Here is a 22,326-nt window from a genome sequence, read left to right on the forward strand (position 1 = left end):
AAAATCTTTCCTAAAGAAAATATTTTTAAACAAATGTTTGATAAATGGCAAACAGAACCAAGTGACGTGGATAACGAAAAATATAAGCTATCGACGATAGCTGAGGCTGCTTTGAATGAAATTTCAATGAAAGAATTAGAACAATCTGTTTCACTTTTAAGTTTGTCAGTTCTTGAGCCCTGTGAAAGCAGGCACCATAATTTTAAAAGAGCTGCTTCTAGAGTTGAGGATTCCCAAACACAAATTAATACATTTGGCCAGGAAATTGTTGAAAAACTATTCGAAAATTTAGAGTTGTGCTTCTTGACTCAGATGTTCACAACAGATAGTAAAGAAACCCTAGAAAGCAAGAAAGAAACTGCTGCTACAAGTAAACGTAGTTCCTTGAGAACAAACAATCTCAATTATGTACCATATTATAACACAAAGTTATATTTGCTCAAGAGATAAATTGCTCAAGAGATCTTGGAAGGGGTTCTGAACACCTTAGAGTCATTTGTAGACCTACAGTTTAAACATGTCTCTACATATGCTTTTTCCAAAATTGTGAGAACACCTATTGAAAACTTTTTTGCTGTGCAAAGGAAACCATTAATGAAAATAATATTGCCCAAGTTACAAACACTGAATAAATTTCCTGATGAATCTAAATCAAGTAGTACAATTTCCCAGGAAAACATACAGAATACCCTTCAACAGCTTTACTCATTCCACTCAGAATTGCTTACTTATACTGTTAATACTGTCAATGACATGCTTAGTATAATTAAGAACAAACTAGACAAAGAAAAATGCCATGAGGAACCATCTTCAATTAGCTTGTTTGAAGAAAACATTGTAGCAAGTTAGATCATCAGCACACTGATGGACCAGTGCACTTATTTCTATGAGCTGATGAGCCAAAGCCACCCAAAGGAAAATCTGCTCCAAGGAGCTAAAAATGCCTGCACTGCTAATTGGTCCAGATTTGCAACTGGAATGGGAATGTCCACTTCAAAGTCAAAGGGAATTAGCTTCCGGGATGATCCTCCACAAATCCCTGCCTTGCCTTATTCAGAGAAAGATATGAAAATAAAGGACAAGACTTCCTCAAATATACCTTCAGATGTCAGATACTCTGCAGGAAATTCAACTAAAACCACAGAGCCAATGGAAGGGCTCGAATCTGACCTTAAACCATCATCTTCTAGAAGTGAAGCTCAAGTCTTCAGCCATTTTGATCAAGCTGTGAAAGGATACTGCTCTCTCCTCGAAGGCACCGTCTTACAAAAGCCATCTCAGAAATCTAGCGACTCTGCACAAGCAGCACTAGAGCACCCCATGTCCTTCAGAGAAATGGAAGAAGGTAAAAATCAAAGAATGCTTCACTATGATCCCCCCAAACCAGTTGTTAATCCAAACCAAATACAGACAACCATTTCTCCACTCAAAATATGTTTAGCTGAAGAAAATATTGTCAATACCATGCTGTTGAGTTATGGCCTTTCAAGTCAAACCCCACACACTAACGGAAGTATGAAAACTATGAAGCCATTTTTTGTATTAAAGGAAAGGCCTTTCTCTGTAATGTGTGAAGAACAAAAGGATGAGAAAAGCTTGCTTAAAATATGGGGGAAAAGAAACAGCTATGAAATTGAAGAAGAAAACAAAAGCTTTGTGGCAAGTGGAGAAGATTCCACTTTACTGGAAAAGTGGAAAAATAAGTACCCAAAGTTAGAGAAAATAGCAACTCTCCAAGAGGCTGAGGTCATTGCTTTTGCAGATCAGGAACTGGGACCACATGAAATCCATCTAGTAGCAAGATATGTTACTATATCTGTGGTCACACATTTCAAGAACTTTGAAACCAGAGGTGAGTGAGGACTGACTTATAAAGAGTTGACATCATTTTAGGGAAAAAAGTCATTGATAATTTTAAGACTTTTATTTTTAAACCTCACACGCAAGAAGCTACATTCACTGCTTCTCTGAAAATAGCCTTAGATTTGGGGTGGCTGTTTATTTACTTGTGTGTTTTCAACTGGTCAGTATGATAAAAGAAAAAATGTTACCCATTTACATAATTTTTATATGGAGGAGTGTTTTTCAGTTTTCCCTATCTACAGATGAGATTAAATGGGCATAATTTAAGGTGGGATATTTTGGTTGGGCATGAGGTATGGTTATGAAATGATGTTTTGCTTGGGACATACAACCGCTTTAAAGGCAATTCCCAAACAGAAATTCCAAGAGGGTTTTTTTTTTTTTTTTTTTTTTTGCAGTACACGGGCCTCTCACTGTTGTGGCCTCTCCCGTTGCGGAGCACAGGCTCCGGACGCGCAGGCTCAGTGGCCATGGCTCACAGGCCCAGCCGCTCCGCGGCATGTGGGATCCTCCCAGACCGGGGCACGAACCCGCGTCCCCTGCATCGGCAGGCAGACTCCCAACCACTGCGCCACCAGGGAAGCCCCCAAGAGGGTTTTTTTAAAGTTCTTTAAAAAAAGACTTCTTACATTATAGTCAGACCTCATGCATAGTTAATTGACTGTAATGATCCAACTTCTTTTTGAGGTATACAGTTAAAGTCTTTACAATTATTGATGATAGTTTATAAGAACAGTGGCATTAAACTTCTTGTTCTGTTCATGTTCCAGTGTTCTGACCTAAATCCTTTTTAGGTATAATACTCTAAACCCATGCTTACGAGTATGATATCTGCACTCCCTTTCTATGAATGCTTACATGCATATATTGGGTTGAACCATATGAAATAGCCATTTTTATATGTCAAACATCAGCAGTTTCATTCTGTTCTATTTATTATATACTATTTAGTCCCAAATGGGATAATTAGCTGAATAGCCAAAAATGTTTTCAAGAATTATATGAGACCTCTAGATATCACTGGAATCACTCCAGGGCCTTGTAACACTGAAAGCTAGAAATCATTCCTCTGCTCCAGGATTTCAGCTTCTTAAAGCTATCCAAGGAAGAAACCAGCAATTAGAGATTTGAATTCTAAATGGGCTGCCCAGCAGAAGTAAAGATTCCACAGGTGGGAAATAGAGATTTGAAGAAAACCCAGTTCCTTTCTTGACTAGATTTTCCTATTTCTTGAGTGGGGTACACCCAAAGTGAAATTCATATGTAAAATATTGCCAGTATTTTGAATGCTCAACATTTTTCCTTAATGCATGTTAATAATACCAATGTTTTCTGTTTCAAGGTCCTCTTGATGAAAAAGTGTCTATTATTTCCATGCTGTTAAGCAAAAAATACAAATCAAAACACCCTCTAAGAAGCATAAACAGTGATTCTTCACTTAATTAACTTTGTGAACATCTCACTGAATTGGTTATTTCCTATATAATTTCAAGCATTTCTGATTGCACCAAAGATGGTGGAACAATACAGAAATCACTGGAAAACCAAGATGCAACTTTTAGCAAGGTTATTTTAGTTCATTCCCAAGTGTTTGAGAGTCGGTCAATTTCTATCAGAGGACTTGCTTTAAGCATTTCTAAAATCATTATTCGAAGCCTTTTAAATAGTGACATTTTAAAGGCAGACGTTACACAAGTGGTTTCTGTAAAAGCAAAATATATTTATTGCCCAAAACCAGCTGTGGCTGACTTCAGCGATCTCTTTCAGGGTCTCTTAATAGGAGTAACCCATGTTCTGTCCAAAGAAATAGGAATAAATCATCACCTTGACAGCAAAGGAAGAAACAAATCACCGTCCACACCTAAAAGCCATAGTTTGCCCATTTGCAACAAAACCAAAACTATGAAAAGACAGATAGGTGCCAGAGGTTGGAAATCAGCTCCTACTCACCAAATTAATCAACTAGCACAGAAAAATAAACTAAATTCTCTAGCATGTAAGTTAGACATTCTGGTTGGCAGCTTAAGAACTCATGAATTCAAAGAAGTAGTCAACAAAATTTTCAAAATTGTTTTCAATTTGTTTTTGCCAGATGAATGCCCAAATTGGGATACAGATTCTGGTAAAATAGCAAGAGAAATGTTCCTATCTTCAAATAACCAGCAAAGTCATAGAATTCCTAGAAATAACCTAGGGCTCTCCCCCAAATCAGCTTTTCTTCTGAATGTTGTGTGTGAGAAACTTATTAGAGTACTCTTGGAAGAATGCACAACCAACAACTTCCTTACAGATGGTCCTCTTTCTGATGAAATATCAACAGAATGTCAACTGTTCAACATACTTCAAAATGTAGAGGATTATTGCAGGGGAACAATGGACTATGGCTTACCAGTTGAAGGATATGACATATCAGACCTTTTGGAAAATCTGGCAGAAATAGATCAAGAATCTATGCTTAGTATTATTTCCCATAGCTTGGTAAAATCCTTAATGGAAAAATTGTCATGCGGTATACAGCAACCTCCCAGAAGTCTACCACTTAGAAACAAGCATTTAGCATATAGGACAAGAGAGAGACCTCCTAGTTTCCCAAAAGCAAAAAGGCCAGAATTAAAAGAATCAGGACAGGGTAAAGACTCTGTGAGATTCATGAGTTATGACAGCAAGCCTCTGACAGGACCATTGAATAATCGTAGGGTGATTCATTCCAAAATGCAAACCCCATTCCGTAAGCAATTTTCAGGAAAATTCCCTTCTCTACCTCCTCTTCGAAGACCAGGTAAAAAGGAATTGAATGCAACAACCTTTCTTAACATGTGATATCCAGGAGGCATGAACACAGGAGTGTACTCTGCCACGTTTCTGGAGGAAATAATTGCAGACATTTTTCTTAATCTCACCACCTCAGTGCAGGGCAAAAATGTAAATATCACTGAAGCCCAGCTCAACGAGATGAATATATTAGATGTCAACTCTGTGGTGAATGAGTTTAATAATGCTCAAGTCACTGTTTTACAGGATGTTGAAGAAAGGATATGTTTTCCACCAATCTATAAAGAAACTGTTAGTAAGATTGTTGACTCTGTTTATAATGATGTATTGTGGGACTATGCATTTCAATTTACCTGTGGCAATCATCTGGCACATGCTGCCAAGTCAGTAGCAGAACAGATAACTAATGGCATATTGAAAGAGAGTATAGACTACCAACTCCCATTGTGCTTTGTTGGAAAGCTCATGCCTAATTCATATTACCCTCTCAAAGCTGAAAATACACTACAGAAACTTCAAAACAACCTGAGTGAACTTAATTACCAAGGTCAACATTCAACAGGCTATACTACCATCCTAACACACGCATTTTTAGAAGATGCCATCAGAAGATTATTATCTCAGCTCATTCCTCCACCCAGCGAGGCTTCATGCTTGGGAAAGAAATACTTAATGACTTCGGATTTTAATGAGATGGCCACCTATATAATAAATAAGGTTTTGTTAGCCATTTCAAAGCATAAGATTTGGCTCACTAAATACGATTGTCAATATCTATATACAGAAAAAACCCTTCAAAATATGCTGGAGTCTGTTTATAATAATATTTTGCAGATGTCTGGCTTGCTTGCATCAATACAGAAAAGTATAGAAAGCCAAAGCCCAATAATGGTTGACCGAATGGCCAGTCTTATTATTCAAGAGATTATTGAAAATCATCTTCAACGCTTTTTGTGTGAAGAGGGCTTACCTCATTCAACGACTCCATTGGATGAAATACCAAATATGGTTAAAGAGGTTCTCAGTGAAGTCACAGGGTCACACAGACCCCAGAAGCCATCATCACTAGGTATGGACATTTTTTTTTAATTTTTTTAAAAACTAGATCCTTACTATATCTACAATTCCCCCTTTCTTCTTTGCCTTTAATATTTATTTATTTATTTATTTATTTATTTTTGGCTGTGTTGGGTCTTGGTTTCTGTGCGAGGGCTTTCTCTAGTTGCGGCAAGAGGGGGCCACTCTTCATCGCAGTGCACAGGCCTCTCACTATCGCGGCCTCTCTTGTTGCAGAGCACAGGCTCCAGACGCACAGGCTCAGTAGTTGTGGCTCACGGGCCTAGTTGCTCCGTGGCACGTGGGATCCTCCCAGACCGGGGCTCGAACCCGTGTCCCCTGCATTGGCAGGCAGATTCTCAACCACTGCGCCACCAGGGAAGCCCCACTAGGTATGGACTTTTATCCCAATGCATTTGTAGAAGAAATTGTTGCCAGACTATTTTCAAAGCTCTTCGATCCAAAATATAACACTGAGTGTGATTTGGATAAAGTGACCCAAAAAATAGTAAACTCAATAAACAACCATTTTAACAAAGCTAAAATCTGCATTCTTCATGATGACCAAGAGCAGTCATTCCCCACTGTAGATACAGACACTGTGGATGAACTTGTCAATCCAGTTTATGAAAATGTTCTGAAACAGCATGGGCTGTCCCCTGAGGTTGATAATAAAGAACTCAAAGACAGTGATATTTTTGTGGAAAACATTACCAATTTAATCATAGCAGATATTTCTGATTATCTTTTTCATCCACTGTTTTCTGGGGATTTGTTGGCTTCTTCCTATGCTACTTTAACAGCAGAAAACATTATTCAGAACATCTTTAGTGGCATCACTGAACCTACCCAGCCAAGCCTGCATTTATCTCCATATAACACCTTGCTGCCATACACATTTTTAGAAGACATAATCAGAATATTATTATCTAGAATCTTTCCTTCTTCATCTAACATGGTTCTATACAGTGAAACTCCAAGATAGATCAGGAATTAATCGCAGTGAAATCTCTTCAAAGTTAATCAGTGATATTAGGATGAAAATTTCCCAACATGAAATTCGATTTTCAAAAGATGAAGACGAAACCGAATCTGTTTATTCAGAGGATGATGCTCAGCGTCTCGTTGATTCCACATTCAGAAATATCTTGCAAAACTCTGGGTCTCAAGAAGCAGTTGAGCACGATAACACAAGCAGTGACAATGTTCTTATTGATAGAATAGCAGGTTTTATCATTAAAAATATCTGTCAACAACATCTTCATCCATTTGTGTATGGAAAGTTGTCATTTCCCTCATCATATGCACACTTTGATAGTATGAGAAGAAGGCAATGTTTTTTTGCCAGTGTTTACTCCTCAGCCTTTTTGGAAGATGTGATCTCTGGGGTTTTAAGCAAAATATTCCACAGGGTATTAGGTACTGTGCAAACAAAATCACTAAGAGATTCAGAAAAAGAACTGTTGGAAACAGCTGAAAAACTCATATATTTGATAATGGAAGAATTCTCAAAAGTTCAAGTTAGCATCCTAGAAAATGTTAAGGAACAATTGTGCTTGCCCCTAGTAGATAGAGACATAGTGATAAAAATTATTGACACGGCATATAGCAAAGTTTTACAAGAATGTGAACTGGAACCTAATAAAGACCTTCTCGGTGACACCAAGACACTGGCTGAGAGGGTAACTAAAATTATCCTGGCTGAAGTTTTTGATTTCCGAATTCCTCCACATTTCATAGCAAAGCTGCCTTTTAAATCATATTCAAAACTCAATGCTGATGTTTTGATAAAGAGAGTTCATTATGCGATCAGTAAATCAAGACTCCAAAGACAGACTTGTACAATATATACCACCATATTATCATATACACATTTGGAAAAAATAGTCACTCGGGTTTTATCTCAGATATGTCCATTGAACTGCAGTGCAGAAGACCCATACCTTTCGCAGTCACACTTCAGCAACACAGTTGTGAGAATGATCGATGAGATCATGTCAATAATTTCTAAACATGCAACATGCATTATTAAAGATGGAAGTGAAAAACAAAATGTGATTTCAGAAAAGATATCCAGGCTATGGTTGATGCCATTTATAATGACATTTCTAATTCAATCTATACCAGTCTCTTTCAAAAGATAAAAAAGGCGTAAGTAATATACCTGTTACAAAAATAGCAAGGTATATAAGGGAGATATTTAACCGCCATCTTGAGTCATTCTTTTTTTTTTGCGGTACGCGGGCCTCTCACTGCTGTGGCCTCTCCCGTTGCGGAGCACAGGCTCCGGACGCGCAGGCCCAGCGGCCATGGCTCACGGGCCCAGACGCTCCGCAGCATGTGGGATCTTCCCGGACCAGGACAGGAACCCGTGTCCCCCGCATCGGCAGGCGGACTCTCAACCACTGCGCCACCAGGGAAGCCCCCATCTTGAGTCATTCTTATCTGGAGATAAAACTCTTCCTTCAGGTACAGTGGATCAAACTTATCAACAGAGAGCAATAGATCCTAAACGAAGAGAATTATCTTTCGTTGTGAATTCGGCCGTCTTTTTGGAGGAAGTAATTTCTGAGCTTTTATGCAAAATCCTTTATGTATTCTCACATAATGTCCTGGCTGCCGAAAACCCATGTAAAGCAAAAGCCAATGTTACTGATATTGTTACAAGATTAGTAAAATCAATTGTGCTGGAGTTCACCAGATCACAAATTTTAGTTGCAGATCACTTGGATGAAATCTGTATTTTTCAGAAGGATATAAAGAAATGGTTAAAAAACTATCAACATTATTTATGAAAAAATATTAGATGATTATCGATCTCTGGTTCATGTTTATAGAGCTATACAAAATGATGCTGTCAAGTTGGGGGAAAAATGTATTATTTGCTGTTAGGAGAATTTTATGATTATCAGGTGGAGTCATTAGTTACAGGAGAATTAGCAACTTCTTCCTATTCCTCCCTCCAAGAGGAGAACATCATCAGAAATGTACTTGACACCATCAACGATGATAGCCATGACTTGCCATCATGCATCACTGTATTGCCTCGTTCCCTTTTAGAAGATATGATTTACAAGCTTCTAGCACATATGTTCCCTTCATCTGAGACTGAAACAGAACCAAATGAGGGAGAGGTGCCACCAGATTATGAGTTTGTGAACAGTGCTTCAAAACTAACTGATGATATCATAACAGAAATTTCTGAACATGAGATTAGACTTGCCAAGGCAGAGGAGCATGTGGAGAGTTGGCAATTAGGGGTAATCGATAACTTCGTTGACTCCATATGTAACAATATTATTTTAAAAATTAAGTTTGAAGATGAAGTACAGAAAGATACATGCAAAAGAGGAGGCTCATTCCTCGGGAGAATAGCTGGTTTCATTATGAAGGTAATTGTGGACCACCATCTGCAGCCATTTTTATGTGAGGAAGAATCATTTCCCAGTGACTTACCCCAAAATGACCATGTCACTGAACTCTTGAATTCCATGAAAGAAAAAATACAGTCCTTCCCACAGGTTTCTGTATACTCTGCTGCCTTTTTGGAAGATGTTGTAATTGACCTTGTTCGCAAATTTTATACTCTACCAAGTATTGCTGAAAATCCTAAGGACAAAGAGATATCAGAAAGAGATATCATGGGCCTAGCTATAAAATTTGCAAATGCTCTGATAGGGGAATTTAGGAAAAGTGAAGTTAAAGTTCTAGCGAATGCTGAAAAAATGTTTTCATTTCCACCGACAGATAAAGAGACAAGTCGATAAAGTATCTGATTCTGTGTATGATGAGGTCATAGGCATATATGGATCTAAAAATGTTCAGAAACATGATAGAAGTAACATTGTTATAGAGATGATTGCTGTTTTGGCCAAGAAGGCAATCTCTGCTTTCCAGATTCAACCACTTTTTTCAGGAAGCTGGTCTTCCACCTTATTTTCATTTCTAGATGTGGATAGCATCATCCAAAGAGTTCAACAACTACCATATAAAACCTTTACAAAGATAAAGAGAAGCTTGAAGGAGAACCCCGTTTCTTCACTAGAACAATTATCTACACTTATTCCTCTAACCTCAGACCTGAAAGACAAAATGGACACTTCGGAAATAGATAGAAGAGCACTTAATGGAAAAGAGAACTTCAAAAAGGAGAAGACATCAATGAAAACAGGCAGCATCCAGAAGCCAGTATGTACCAATATACATAGCATTATGAAGAGCGAAGTAACTACCCTAGCATCAGGGTGAGGTGGAGGTGTGCCAAAGAAAAAGAAAGAGGATGAAAAGAAAAAGGAAAGTTCAATTGGAAAAGATAATGAGAAGGTATTGAAACTCACTTCAACAACAACCAGTGTGAAAAGTAAAGATAATCAGGGGCCAGATTTGGGTACAGCACTTACAAAGAATGAAATCAAGAAGAAAGACCGTTTGGCTAGAAAAGATGAGAAAGGGTGAGGTGATGAGGTATACCAAAATCTTTCACCAGCTATCGATGATACAAAAAACAAGGTTGTCCTGGAACCAGATTTTAAAATAGATGATAAAAAGAAGAGTGACAAGAAAAAAGAAAATTCATTAGGAAAAGGGGACAGACCTTTTGAATTACCATCTCTGAAATCCAAGGTGAGATATAGAGAGATCCAAAAGAAGAGAAGAGATTCTCCAGCTTACGCAGTTACAGATGACAAACAGATCTTGCATTCTAAACATGCCCAAAATGTCACTGGAATCATTTACAGAAATGTTTTAGAAATATCTTCTTTCCAAGGACCAGTGGATGACTCAAAATCCCCAAATCCTGTAGGTGATAAAGCAGCATATGTAACTCAAGCGGATGGCAAGGAGTTTGCAAAACCTGCTTCAATGAATTCAGCTAAACAGAATGCTCCTGCAAAAGAGGAAGAGAATGAGAAAAGTAAAGATAAAGAGATTAAAAGTACACCTAGTAAACGGGACAATCCTCAGAACTCACCAGAATATAAACCTGGGATTTTCCCTGCTAACTTTTTAGAAGATGTTATCTCTGAAATAGTTAACAAATTGATTTTTTCTTCCTCATTGGATACAGATGACGCATGTCAAAATGTAAGCAGAGGTGTAAATCAAGCTGAGCTCTATGACACGGCTATGAAACTGATTGATTCCCTGTTAAAGGAGTTTTCAGATGCTCAAATTAAAGTATTAAAGCCAGATCAAGGAAGTAGGTTCCTACCATCTGAAGATAACATTTCATCAGTTCATAAAGTACCTCTCAGGCAAAAAGAACTGTCTGTGGAAAAAAGACCTCCCAAGAAAAAGATAATTATGGATAATATACCACCCATGCATAACACGGCACGTGCAACTAAAATACCTTCTTCAGATCAGGCATCTTTTATAGCTAAAATACCATCAATCAATAAAATTTTGGTCAATAAGATTGTTCACTCCTCTATATGCAATATTTTTCAGGAATATAGATCTCAAGACTCCATTTGCGAGGACATAAAGAGTAATGTTGAAAAATTAGCAAGAAGGCTAGCTAATGCAGTAATAGAAGAAACTTTTCAGTATCAGCTAAACTTGCTACTTTATGATGAGACTCCAGGTTCAGTATGTTTGCCTCTATAATCTAAGGAGGTTATGAAAAATGTCCATAAGGTGGCCCAGACAGCCTGCAAAGAATGTTAGACATCATCGCTATATACCATAATGCTGCTTTATGAATTTTTAGAAAGGATAATTTCTTCTCTTCTATCAAAAATTTTCTCAACAGTAGCCAACACTAAAACAGAAATATCTGAGGATAATTTGTACACAGAATTGGACTTCCTTCAAATGAAATTAACAAGTATAGTTATAACAGAGATCTCCAAAAATGAAGATATGATTATACATTATGTAGAATCTTTACATCCTAATGATGATGAAATTATTCAATTAGTGGTTAAGACTATTTATAATAATCTTTTGCAACAATTTGGATCTCAAGAGAGCATACAAAAGTGTGTCAGCAGTGGTTGCAAAATCCTTTCAGAAGGCATAGTTAATTTAGTTGTACAAGAAGTGACCAGAAATCACCTACAGAACTATTTTTCTGGAGAACTAACGCCACTTCAGTGTAAAGAAGTTGACAGTGTTGTTGAAAATATCCTTAAAGATGTTATCCAAACCACTGAAATTCCCCAGTCTCAGCCATCACAGGCTTACAAAGTGCCTTTTAACATAATAGAAGAAATTACTATAAATTTTTTGTCAAAGCTTCTATTTAAGTTTCCAAAAGCGGATAAGGAACAAAACAATTCTCTAAATGCTGAAATGCAAAAAAATAAGCTCAAAAATCTTAAATTCATTCCAAGAATATATCTCTAAAAGTCAGATTACAGTAGTACCACAGGTCAAAGAATCATCCACTGTATCTTTAGCAGACAGTGCGACTATTGAAAAAGTAGTTAATTCTGTTTATAACACTGTTTTAAAGCACTCTGGCTTCCATATTTCAGTATATAAAGATTTAACAGGTAAGAACAATGTCCTCTCTGATATAATAGGATTTTTAATGGTGAAGGAAATTTCCAATTCAGAATTTCATCCTCAAGTAGAGGAAGAAACATCAACTTCAGAGTTAGCTCTGGAAGCTGTCAAAATTATGGAAAAGATGGTTAAGATTACTGATGATCTTAAGTCAAAGAAAAAACCTTCATCCAAAAAAGAGGCTGTATTAGATGCCAGGTTTTTAGAGGAAACACTTGCCTTGTTCTTGGCTAAACTAGTAAAGTTGCCAAGTGCCTCAAGCAAAGATGCTAAAAACTTATCAAAGCCTGAGTTAAATAAAATTGCATCTCAATTGACAAAATCCGTGACAACTGAAATTTCCAGAAAAAACATTAGTATTGTAGCTGCTAATCCTGAAGAAAAATTTTTAAATCCAGAAAGTATAGAAATTATTTCTCAGATGGTCGATTCTGCTTATAATCATGTACTACAACAATCTGGAACACATGGAGAACTTTATCATGACATGAAAGGTACAAACAACATCTTTCCTAAAGAGGTGGCTTCTTTAATAATCAGGAAAGTTTCCAATTGTCCATTAGAAACAATTAGCCCAGAAGATTCACATGCTAATCTCTTTGGCGATCTGGACATTGGTCGAATTGTTGAAAAGGCACATGAGCATGCTGTCAAAGTGGAACCTGAGCTACAGCAAAAAGGGTTACATCAAGGTTTAAGGCAAGAGGAGCTTTCAGTTAGGATAATTCTTCACCATGGGAAACAACCCATCAATATTGATCCAGACATTGTTACAGAACACTTAGGGGTCATTTCTATAAAGACTCAATCGCTTAAGAAGTTGCAGGTGGAGTGTTTAGCTAGAACTGGACACAGCATTGAAACACTGAGAAGAGGGTCAATAAGTGGGAAGAGTTACTCAACTGATACACCTGATACGAGAAAGAGAAAGAAAAATGCATCTCTTTGGATCAGGCGGGACGACTGAACATAAAGCTGTTAGAGGTAAGTGCAAAAGGCACTAGTGAAAAGAAATGAGCAGTCAGTGAGACCTGGCTGTCCTTCTGTGATTTCCTTCCTCAGGTAGGTCTACAGGAATGCATTTGTAAAATATGGTCAACTTTCTCTTGCGCATCCCAGTAGAACCGAGGACTCCGATTCCTCCAATACCATCCTCTGCTTTCCTGGGACTAACCCCATCAGCAATGTGGCTCAGTATAAAGGTGGCAGGCTGGTTTCCATTAGCCAGTCAAACTGAACTGCCATTTTCTGAAGAACGGGAGTACAGAGAAATACCCTTAACAACAAACAAGACTGATTGGAATTGTAGTCCTCATTTGGCAACTCAGAGGAAATGCAGTTTTTACAATCACCACAGTTCTTTTTAATGGATATACATTATCATAGTACTATATGGATCTAGAAGGACCAGTTAGAATATCAGCTAAACTAGCCTCTATTAGAGATTGAAATCCTCAAACTTAATTTAAGATTCCACAGTAGTATTGTTTTTATTTAGCAACATTCATCAACAAACATTAGACTGCAAGCTCTTTAGAGTTCGTTTCTTCTTATTTCACTTTTGTTACATAACACCTTCCCAGTTCTCCATATTCTTACATCCTCAGGATGTACTCGGTTTCTTTCCTCTTCTACCCTTGTCCTCGACCCAGTTGTCTTCATGCTGCTATTTTTATGAACTAGTTTCTCTGCAGTCCCATATTTGGGCTCCAAATGTACTTCAATAACGGGGACCTGAAATGCAGAAATGCTGTCCCTGGTACAATGCATCTATTGAAAAAGTAGTTAGTTCTGTTTACTGATCTTAGGGATGATGTTGCCAGGAGATGGAGTTACACCGATCCAGCCCAATATTCTCATTTAACGCCAAAGCCCCTGGGTAAAAACTGTGCAAACGGAGCAAAGTTCTATGGGACCAGGCTGCCTGAAGCCTAGGCCTAGGAGTATGTTTTCCTTACCATTATTTTCCAACTCACTGAACTAAGTCTAAGAGCTGGTGAATACATTGATGGATACTTGTTTTGTCTCAAATACTGAGACTTTCATAGACACTGATGGAATCGCCTTGGTCTGTAGTTTCTTGGACTAGATGAAGGTCTTTTCTAGCTCTAAAATGTCCTTTTCTCTCTGGGTTCTCAAAGTTATATTAGCATTTACTTAATAGTCTTCATTTATATGTAAGTAACTCCGTGGGCACAAAACCTGTTTGTCTAAACTGTAGAACATTACTCCCAAGTCATTACTTCTTAACCATGTGCAGAAATATCTATCAGTTCTTCTCCTTGGCAACCTGCTTTCTTCTCTTACATCCTTTATCAGTACTTTAACTATCTCTTTATAGCCCAGAGGAACTTGGAAGAGAATAGCTAATCCAAAACAACTACCCCTGCTAATCCTAAGGGAAGTAAAAGCTGTCTTAAGGAAACTAGACGTAGATGGCGCAGCAAGTTTCAGCCATGTTTTGATGCTATCTGGATAGCAGTGCCATCCATCCCCAGCATGAGGATGAGGGTTGCAGAAAGAACAGATCAGTTTAGGGAACCCAGACAACTCCCGGGCTATTCCTCAGTCAGAAATCCACAAGCAGGGTTTCATTTGCTATTTGGAGGTACCCAAACTTCCCAATACACCAGACACATGCCTATTAAAGGCTCATACAGTGTTACATTCCAAAGCCATATAGAATGATTTTTGATTTTTTGAACCACTTTCCTTCCACCAGCGCAAATAACCAAAATTGATTGTGTTTCTATTTCTTACAGAAGTTCTTTAATTTTGTATTGCACAAAAGATATTCCTTTAAGGCAGCATTTATCTGAAAATCTGGTTTGCAGTGTTGCAAAGAGATCTAAGATTGATAACTAAAATTAACTTAAAAGTTCTGTGGCATCATCAAAAGGCTACAGAAATGGGAAAAGTCATTTGTTTAATTAAAACTGTCTCTTCCTTGATCTGTCTTTAACATTGCAAAATGGAAAGTGACACTTGACTAGGGAGGTGAGGAGAATGAAGATTTGCTCTTTGAAGCTTCCTTTAGAAAATACATTCAAAGGATTAGGGTGTGGAGGGGTGAGGAGTGAACATTCAAAGTCCTTCACAATTTTGGCTATTACTCATTTTAAAAAATCCAAGTCAGCCAATACTTCGTCTTTTTTCATGAAAATTTCTGTATTTAGTTGGTCTATTAGTTCCCTACTAAGAAGTTTAGAAAAACATTTAATCATGTCTAAATCTGTTAAAAAACTTTCAAGGCAAGTGATGAAAACAGTGTAATTAAAGTATTTGTGCATTTTGCACCTCTTGGCGAGTAAAAGGTAAAATTTGAAGCAAGAGAAAGAACCTTAGGGTTTCTTCTTTGAACTGGAGTGATAATCTTGAATGCAAAACAAATTACAGAAATGAGCAAATATTGCTTGTGATCTTCATTTATTTCTTCTTTTAAATATATCACTAATATATAAGTAAAAGCACTTGAAGATAAATAATTTTACTAAATTGAAACTAGATACCATGTGAAAGTTGCCTTATTACAATAGAACCACAGCAAAAAAGACTGAGGCGATTGTTTTTAATATTCATTGTCTCTTTAATTCCAGACTGCTAGTAGGAATTCATTTCAGAGTTTAATAAAGCCTGACATCACCAAAGTGGAGCTTTTAAAAGATGTCCAAAGCAAAAAAGATCTTATCATTCGGTTGATAACTCATGATATTAATCAAGAAGTTTTACAAAAGAAAGCAGAAGAGAGCTTTACTTCTGATGAAGATAAAGTTGTTTTACAAGAGGTTGTAAAAGAAGAATTTCCAGAAGGCCCACCTGAAAATCAAATAAAAGAAGACATGAAGCCCACTGCCAGCACAGGGGCTTTCCCCAAGCCACTGATGAGCAAGAGCAATCTGAAAAAAATTTTGTCACTAGGAAAATGTTGTCAGCCAAAATCCAGTGTAACTACAATTACTGAAGCATCACCAGCTCAAAAGACAGAATCTGAACAGACACAAATAAGAACTGTTTCTAAAGTTGATGTAACTACCTCAAAATTCTCGACTGACACAAACTCTTCCTCTTGGGAGAAAAAGACACAACTGAGCATAAGTGTGAGAACTTTAAGTATCAGTGACTGGGTTTCTATAGAAAGGGTAGAGAGTTTCACAAACTTAGTACAAGTAATATACACTGGGTAGGAAGACAAGGGCATAAACTAGATCTAGGCAGTCTCTCCCACCTCTGACGATATTTACAACAAAAGGGAAATGATTAACAGATGAAGCCAGGAGCTTCAGTTGAAGAAAAACAGATCATGGAAAGAGTCCTAGGCTAGTTAGAAGGACAAGAAAAACAGAAAATGGAAACCAGTTAGGAGAAATACAAGCTAATTATTTAAAATGATAGATTGCATTCTTTTTTTGTACTCTTAACTATAAATATTCATTGGAAGTTTTGTGCATACAAACTCCATGCCAGTGGGCAGGACCAGAAGATGGGCTTGGAGGGGAGTAAAAAGATTCATGCAAATTCAGCCTATCTGGGTTTGAATTCTGACTTTGCCACTTAGTAGCTATGTGACCTTTGGGCAAGTTGCTTAACCAACTATTTTCTTAAAAATTACTTATCCGGTTTGTTGAAACATAGCAAGTTAGTTGAATATGTTGAATGTTCCTCCTGTAATCAGCCCATAAACTCCACTATCACTTTGACACACAGCTCTTGTCCCTGGTTCTGTATCCTTCTAGTGATGGTCTGGGCCTCACTGACCTCTTGGGTTGGCCCTACCCCCAAAATTGTATCTTATCATGTGTATGGAGATTACATATGATTTAGAATTTCCTGGTAAGTCAATTCCCTGGATTATCCATTTGCAGTGATTCCCACTTAACCCAGAAGCTGCACTGAACCAGAGAAAACAAAACACAGGGATACAATTCTGGCCAGTTCAGGAGCTCATCAGGTCAATAGCCTTAACACAGACTCTAATCTATTTATTGGGATCTATTTATTTACTGGGAAGCCATGTGAAATTTCAGGACCAAACAAAGTGTGCCTGGTCAGAAATGCTGGCAGTATATGTTACAGTATATTTTATTTGATTTGTTGTAAACTCTCCTTTGTGTTTTACCTGACTTGTACTTTTCCAGGGAATAGAAATGAAATCTAGCACCAAACCGACACATTACTTCATACATAGAATTATGAGTTCATCCTCATATAATGAAGAGGATCTGCCTTCATTTTCTCGGTACAGTCAGTTAAAGCAATACTAGTTGACTAAGGAAATAGAAATCTGAAATGAAGATTATGCTGATCGAAGAATGGGCCACTCAAGTAAACCTGTGAGGAAGCCAGTGTTTAGCCCTTCAACCTCCCCTCACTCCTTCCCCTAACTTCCCTCTGTGGTTACTTCCTGGGCCTTCCCTTCCCATCTTCTCTCCCATTCCTATTTATCTGGTCTCTACTTCTCCTGGGACCTACTTTCTAGTATAGTGATCTACAGTATGGTTAGATTAAGTCTTTAACTAATGTGTTAGGTTCTTGAACCCGGGAGACAGGCCCTGAGTCAATAGTCCCCACTCTAATGGCCCACCTAAAGGAGTTCATACTTAGTTCCCATATGTACCTAAATGCTCAACCTGGTGGCACTGTCAGAAGAATCCCAAGAATGGAGGGGGCGGTGTAAGCTGGAGCATTCAGGGAAGAATTTTCAAAAGCAGTGGAGTTTGAGTTGGGCCTTAAAAGATGGATAAGATTTAGATAAGACCATCCAGGTTGGAGAAGACTACAAGAGAAAGGCTGGACTATGCAGTACCTATAGGGACAGGGCAGAACAAAGTACACTGCAGACTTGAAGTCTGATTAATACTTTTTCTAGAATAGCCAAAACGTGTCTGAAATCATTCTTGTGTTTATAAGAATATTCACAAACTGGGAACAGTAGCACTTTGTATCATGGGAGAAATAGGGCATAGGAGAAAAATCAACCTTGTTCTAACTATATTCTTTTCCACCTGGCACTATGAAATTAAGTTTTCTTTTTGACCTGATGCCATTTTAGGACATCGCTCCTGGCCTACCACTGGCCCTATCTCCCATCACGATTGTTTTAACATAAATAATTAGTAATGCAGGCAAATCTCAATTATTTGTATCATTGCATAAGAAAAGGGCAAACATATAAAACCAAATAAAGTCAATGTAGCAATCATTTTTCATTATTTCACAATAATCATTTTATCATTTTTATTTGAGAACTCAGAGACATACCATTCCAGGTTTGCATCTATATGAATAATGACTTTGACAGGTTGTTCTTTAACTAGTATTCCTTTAACAAGTATAAAATACAAAGAAAATGAAATGTTTTTTACCTTTTTCTTTTAGTGGTGATGACGAGCATCCCTCAGATCCAACTGCCAAAATAACAGAAGGTTGGATTGATTATTTTTTCATTCAAATTAGATAGTATTTAAAAAAGAGACTTTGTTCATTGAATTGATGAATTTTCCTGTCAAACCTAAAGTTAATACTGAGCCTTCCGGTAGGTTGATCTACATTGGGGGAGTACTGGGTCAGATAACTAGTTAATGTGAGCCAACTAGTTTGCTTTTTCTGAAACACTAATAATATTTCATTAATAATTTTGGTGGAAAGTATGTGGTGTGACTATAATTATGAGTTTACAATTACCAGGCTCCTGTGGGAAATATCTAGGAAATAAGGGTTTATCACATCTATATGTGGACTACAGCCCATGCTACTAGGATTTAATCATCTCTTTAACAGTGTATGTTTGTATTTAAAGTGATGAAATGGAAAAACCTACAAGCAAGATTACTCTACCCAGCAAGGATCTCATTCAGATTCGACGGAGAAATTAAAACCTTTACAGACAAGCAAAAGCTAAGAGAATTCAGCACCACCAAACCAGCTTTACAACAAATGCTAAAGGAACTCCTCTAGGCAGGAAACACAAGAGAAGGAAAAGACTTACAATAAGAAATCCAAAACAATTAAGAAAATAGTAAGAGGAACATACATATCAATAATTACCTTAAACGTGAATGGATTAACTGCTCCAACCAAAAGACATAGACTGGCTGAAAGGATACAAAAACAAGACCCATATATATGCTGTCTACAAGAGACCCACTTCAGACCTAGGGACACATACAGACTGAAAGTGAGGGGATGGAAAAAGATATTCCACGCAAGTGGAAATCAAAAGAAAGCTGGAGTAGCAATTCTCATATCAGACAAAATAGACTCTAAAATAAAGACTATTAGAAGAGACAAAGAAGGACACTACATAATGATCAAGGGATCAATCCAAGAAGAAGATATAACAATTGGAAATATTTATGCACCCAACATAGGAGCACCTCAATACATAAGGCAAATGCTAACAGCCATAAAAGGGGAAATCAACAGTAACACAATCATAGTAGGGGACTTTAACACCCCACTTTCACCAATGGACAGATCATCCAAAATGAAAATAAATAAGGAAACACAAGCTTTAAATGATACATTAAACAAGATGAACTTAATTGATATTTATAGGACATTCTATCCAAAAACAACAGAATACACTTTCTTCTCAAGTGCTCATGGAACATTCTCCAGGATAGATCATATCTTGGGTCACAAATCAACCCTTGGTAAATTTAAGAAATTTGAAATCGTGTCAAGCATCTTTTCCGACCACAACGCTATGAGACTAGATATCAATTACAGGAAAAAAATCTGTAAAAAATACAAATACATGGAAGCTAAACAATACACTACTAAATAACCAAGAGATCACTGAAGAAATCAAAGAGGAAATCAGAAAATACCTAGAAACAAATGACAATGAAAACACGATGACCCAAAACCTATGGGATGCAGCAAAAGCAGTTCTAAGAGGGAAGTTTATAGCACTACAATCCTACCTCAAGAAACAAGAAACAACAAACAACTCAAATAAACAACCTAACCTTACACCTAAAGCAATTAGAGAAAGAAGAACAAAAAAACCCAAAGTTAGCAGAAGGAAAGAAATCATAAAGATCTGATCAAAACTCCTGTATTCAAAATGACATAATTGAGAGCTTTATTATAAAATGATAAATATGTTGTACATGAAGTGCCATCTTTTGAAGAATATAGGCTGGCCAGGGCACTTTCGCATTGATAGAAAGTGATAAACTACATCTCAGAATTGCATCTCAGAATTGAGCAGTGACCAAGGACAGCCTGCAGAGTTCAGTGGCAAGTAGAAAAGATCCCATCTAGGTTTCTAACTAGCATGTCCAATCAAAGAGTAAAATCATTCTTCTTTGCCTTTAGTTTGACAGGGACACCTCCTCCCAACCCCTGCATTCGGCATATTACAGGAACTCACTGGGAAGCAGTTATAAATTCAAATAACATACTTTTGCTCTGATAAGGGCTTTTGGAGGAAGAAATGCAGAAATGGCCACCTTGTGCTAAGATGCTCAAAGTAGTAAAAGCCCCATAGAGGATAATTTATTAGAAATTACAATGATGCCTGTTTATGAAAACCCACAAGAAAGGGGGGACTTCTGGACCAACACATGCCCATTATAGCTTATGGTGTATTTTTTACAGATAGGGTTTTATTGGGAATCTAAATCAGTTCATGGTGTGAAGTGTCATTCTATAGCACTTGGCATGCATCATGGCCCATCCACTTTTGCCATAAACACCCCAGACATGTCTCTCTCTTCAGAGTGACCAGTGCCAACCAGGAGAACTCCACTGTGCTGCCCACAAGCTGATCTAAGCAGCATCAGGGTGTCTTGAAGGAGAGCTGGTCTCACCAACCTTGCTCCATTTTGACATATGTAACTCCTACTTCCAATACACTGAGAATGCCACACCTACTACTTGATTTCTCTTTTCAGCAGCTTTGCTTTGAAAGGAATATGACTTGTTAGCCAAAGGGTTCATTGTGCCCCTAGGGATGAACTTTGTGTGTGCTGTTATTCTAGCCAGTGCCCATCTTGAACAATATGCAGAATCTATTAGTGACTGCAAACTAGGGGCAGTGTCTCAAAGTGTCATTCAGAGACTGCTTGCACCAGCATCAACCAGGATGCTTATTTGCAGAATCCTGGCCCTTCTCCAGACCTGCACAGTCAGTATTCTCAGGGAAATCGTGTCCAGGCATCTGCAGTTTTAACAAGATCCACAAGTTGCAAAAACAAAGCTTCATTTTTCCCCTCAACATTTTCAGAATGTGGCTTTGCGGTACATGTCTCAATCCTGTAACTAAGTCTTTGTCTTGCTTTTTCAGAGATCTCTCCATTCAAGCCTTTATCTTTCCCTCTGCAGATTTTGGCTTTTTCCTTATTAATTTCTTCATTGTTCTTATTTTGTTTAAACTACCAGCACATTCCAGTACTGCATTATTAATCTGAAAACCTGAACTATTTTCCCCCTTATTTGGGGGTAAATTTGCTATCTGCTACCTTAGTTTTAATCATAGATCCTTGAAGTTCCTAAGGTTATACTGCTAGAGAAGATAAAAACTAGGGAACTGCAAGAGGTATAGGAGAACTTTGTCTTTTACTAGAAATAAGAAGGCATGTGCTTTATTGCCCTGTGTCTTTTCATGACATCCTGTCATGATGCATCAGCAACATAGATAACTGCTCATTTCTGTCCTTACAGATACAACAATCATTTCGTTAACATAAACTATGATATACTTTAAATAAGAGCCCTTTGCATAAAACAAGTGGTGCAGAAAAATCGGTCTAAATGGAGACTCTTATTGGCCACACAAGTCCTTTATAGCTCACACAACAAACAGATCACTTGGAGTTAGTCAACTGAAAATTTACCCAAAGTGAGTGAGAAACGATAGCCTTTTTAAATGCACTGCTGCTTCTGCCTGGATATTTTGAAATGGACACCAGTACTGTTGAGAGTTGAAAGTTACCTTTTCATGTGAAATTAGCTCAGCAGGCTTTTTTGGATAGTTATCTGCTAGCACGAGGGAGGCAAGGCACTGCTGAGCTGGCTCAAGAAGCATCAGGGTGCAGGGAGTGAAGAGCTGGCCTGCACATCAGAAAGCCTTGGCCCTAGGGCAAATCTGGCCACTTTCTACCCACATGACCTTAG

The 22,326-nt window shown here is 37.7% G+C and overlaps 1 protein-coding gene across 1 annotated transcript in view; it reads left to right on the plus strand.

Moving 5' to 3' along the window:
* LOC111169614 (fibrous sheath-interacting protein 2-like) overlaps nucleotides 1-22,326 on the plus strand; it is a 58,802-nt gene that overhangs the window by 36,126 nt on the left and 350 nt on the right. The window contains 15 exon segments of the mRNA XM_089904883.1: nucleotides 1-1,852; nucleotides 3,206-5,704; nucleotides 6,084-6,669; nucleotides 6,671-7,752; nucleotides 7,755-7,805; nucleotides 7,808-7,907; nucleotides 8,114-8,421; nucleotides 8,424-8,459; nucleotides 8,462-8,563; nucleotides 8,566-9,449; nucleotides 9,451-11,994; nucleotides 11,996-13,139; nucleotides 13,142-13,188; nucleotides 15,801-16,301; nucleotides 17,340-17,440. Of these exon segments, the coding sequence (XP_089761009.1) occupies nucleotides 1-1,852; nucleotides 3,206-5,704; nucleotides 6,084-6,669; nucleotides 6,671-7,752; nucleotides 7,755-7,805; nucleotides 7,808-7,907; nucleotides 8,114-8,421; nucleotides 8,424-8,459; nucleotides 8,462-8,563; nucleotides 8,566-9,449; nucleotides 9,451-11,994; nucleotides 11,996-13,139; nucleotides 13,142-13,188; nucleotides 15,801-16,301; nucleotides 17,340-17,440 (11,837 nt within the window).

Source organism: Delphinapterus leucas, chromosome X (genome assembly GCF_059928025.1).
Source record: "Delphinapterus leucas isolate spDelLeu-1000000601 "Yukka" chromosome X, BTC_Dleu_Yukka2, whole genome shotgun sequence".
Classification (NCBI taxonomy): domain Eukaryota; kingdom Metazoa; phylum Chordata; class Mammalia; order Artiodactyla; family Monodontidae; genus Delphinapterus; species Delphinapterus leucas.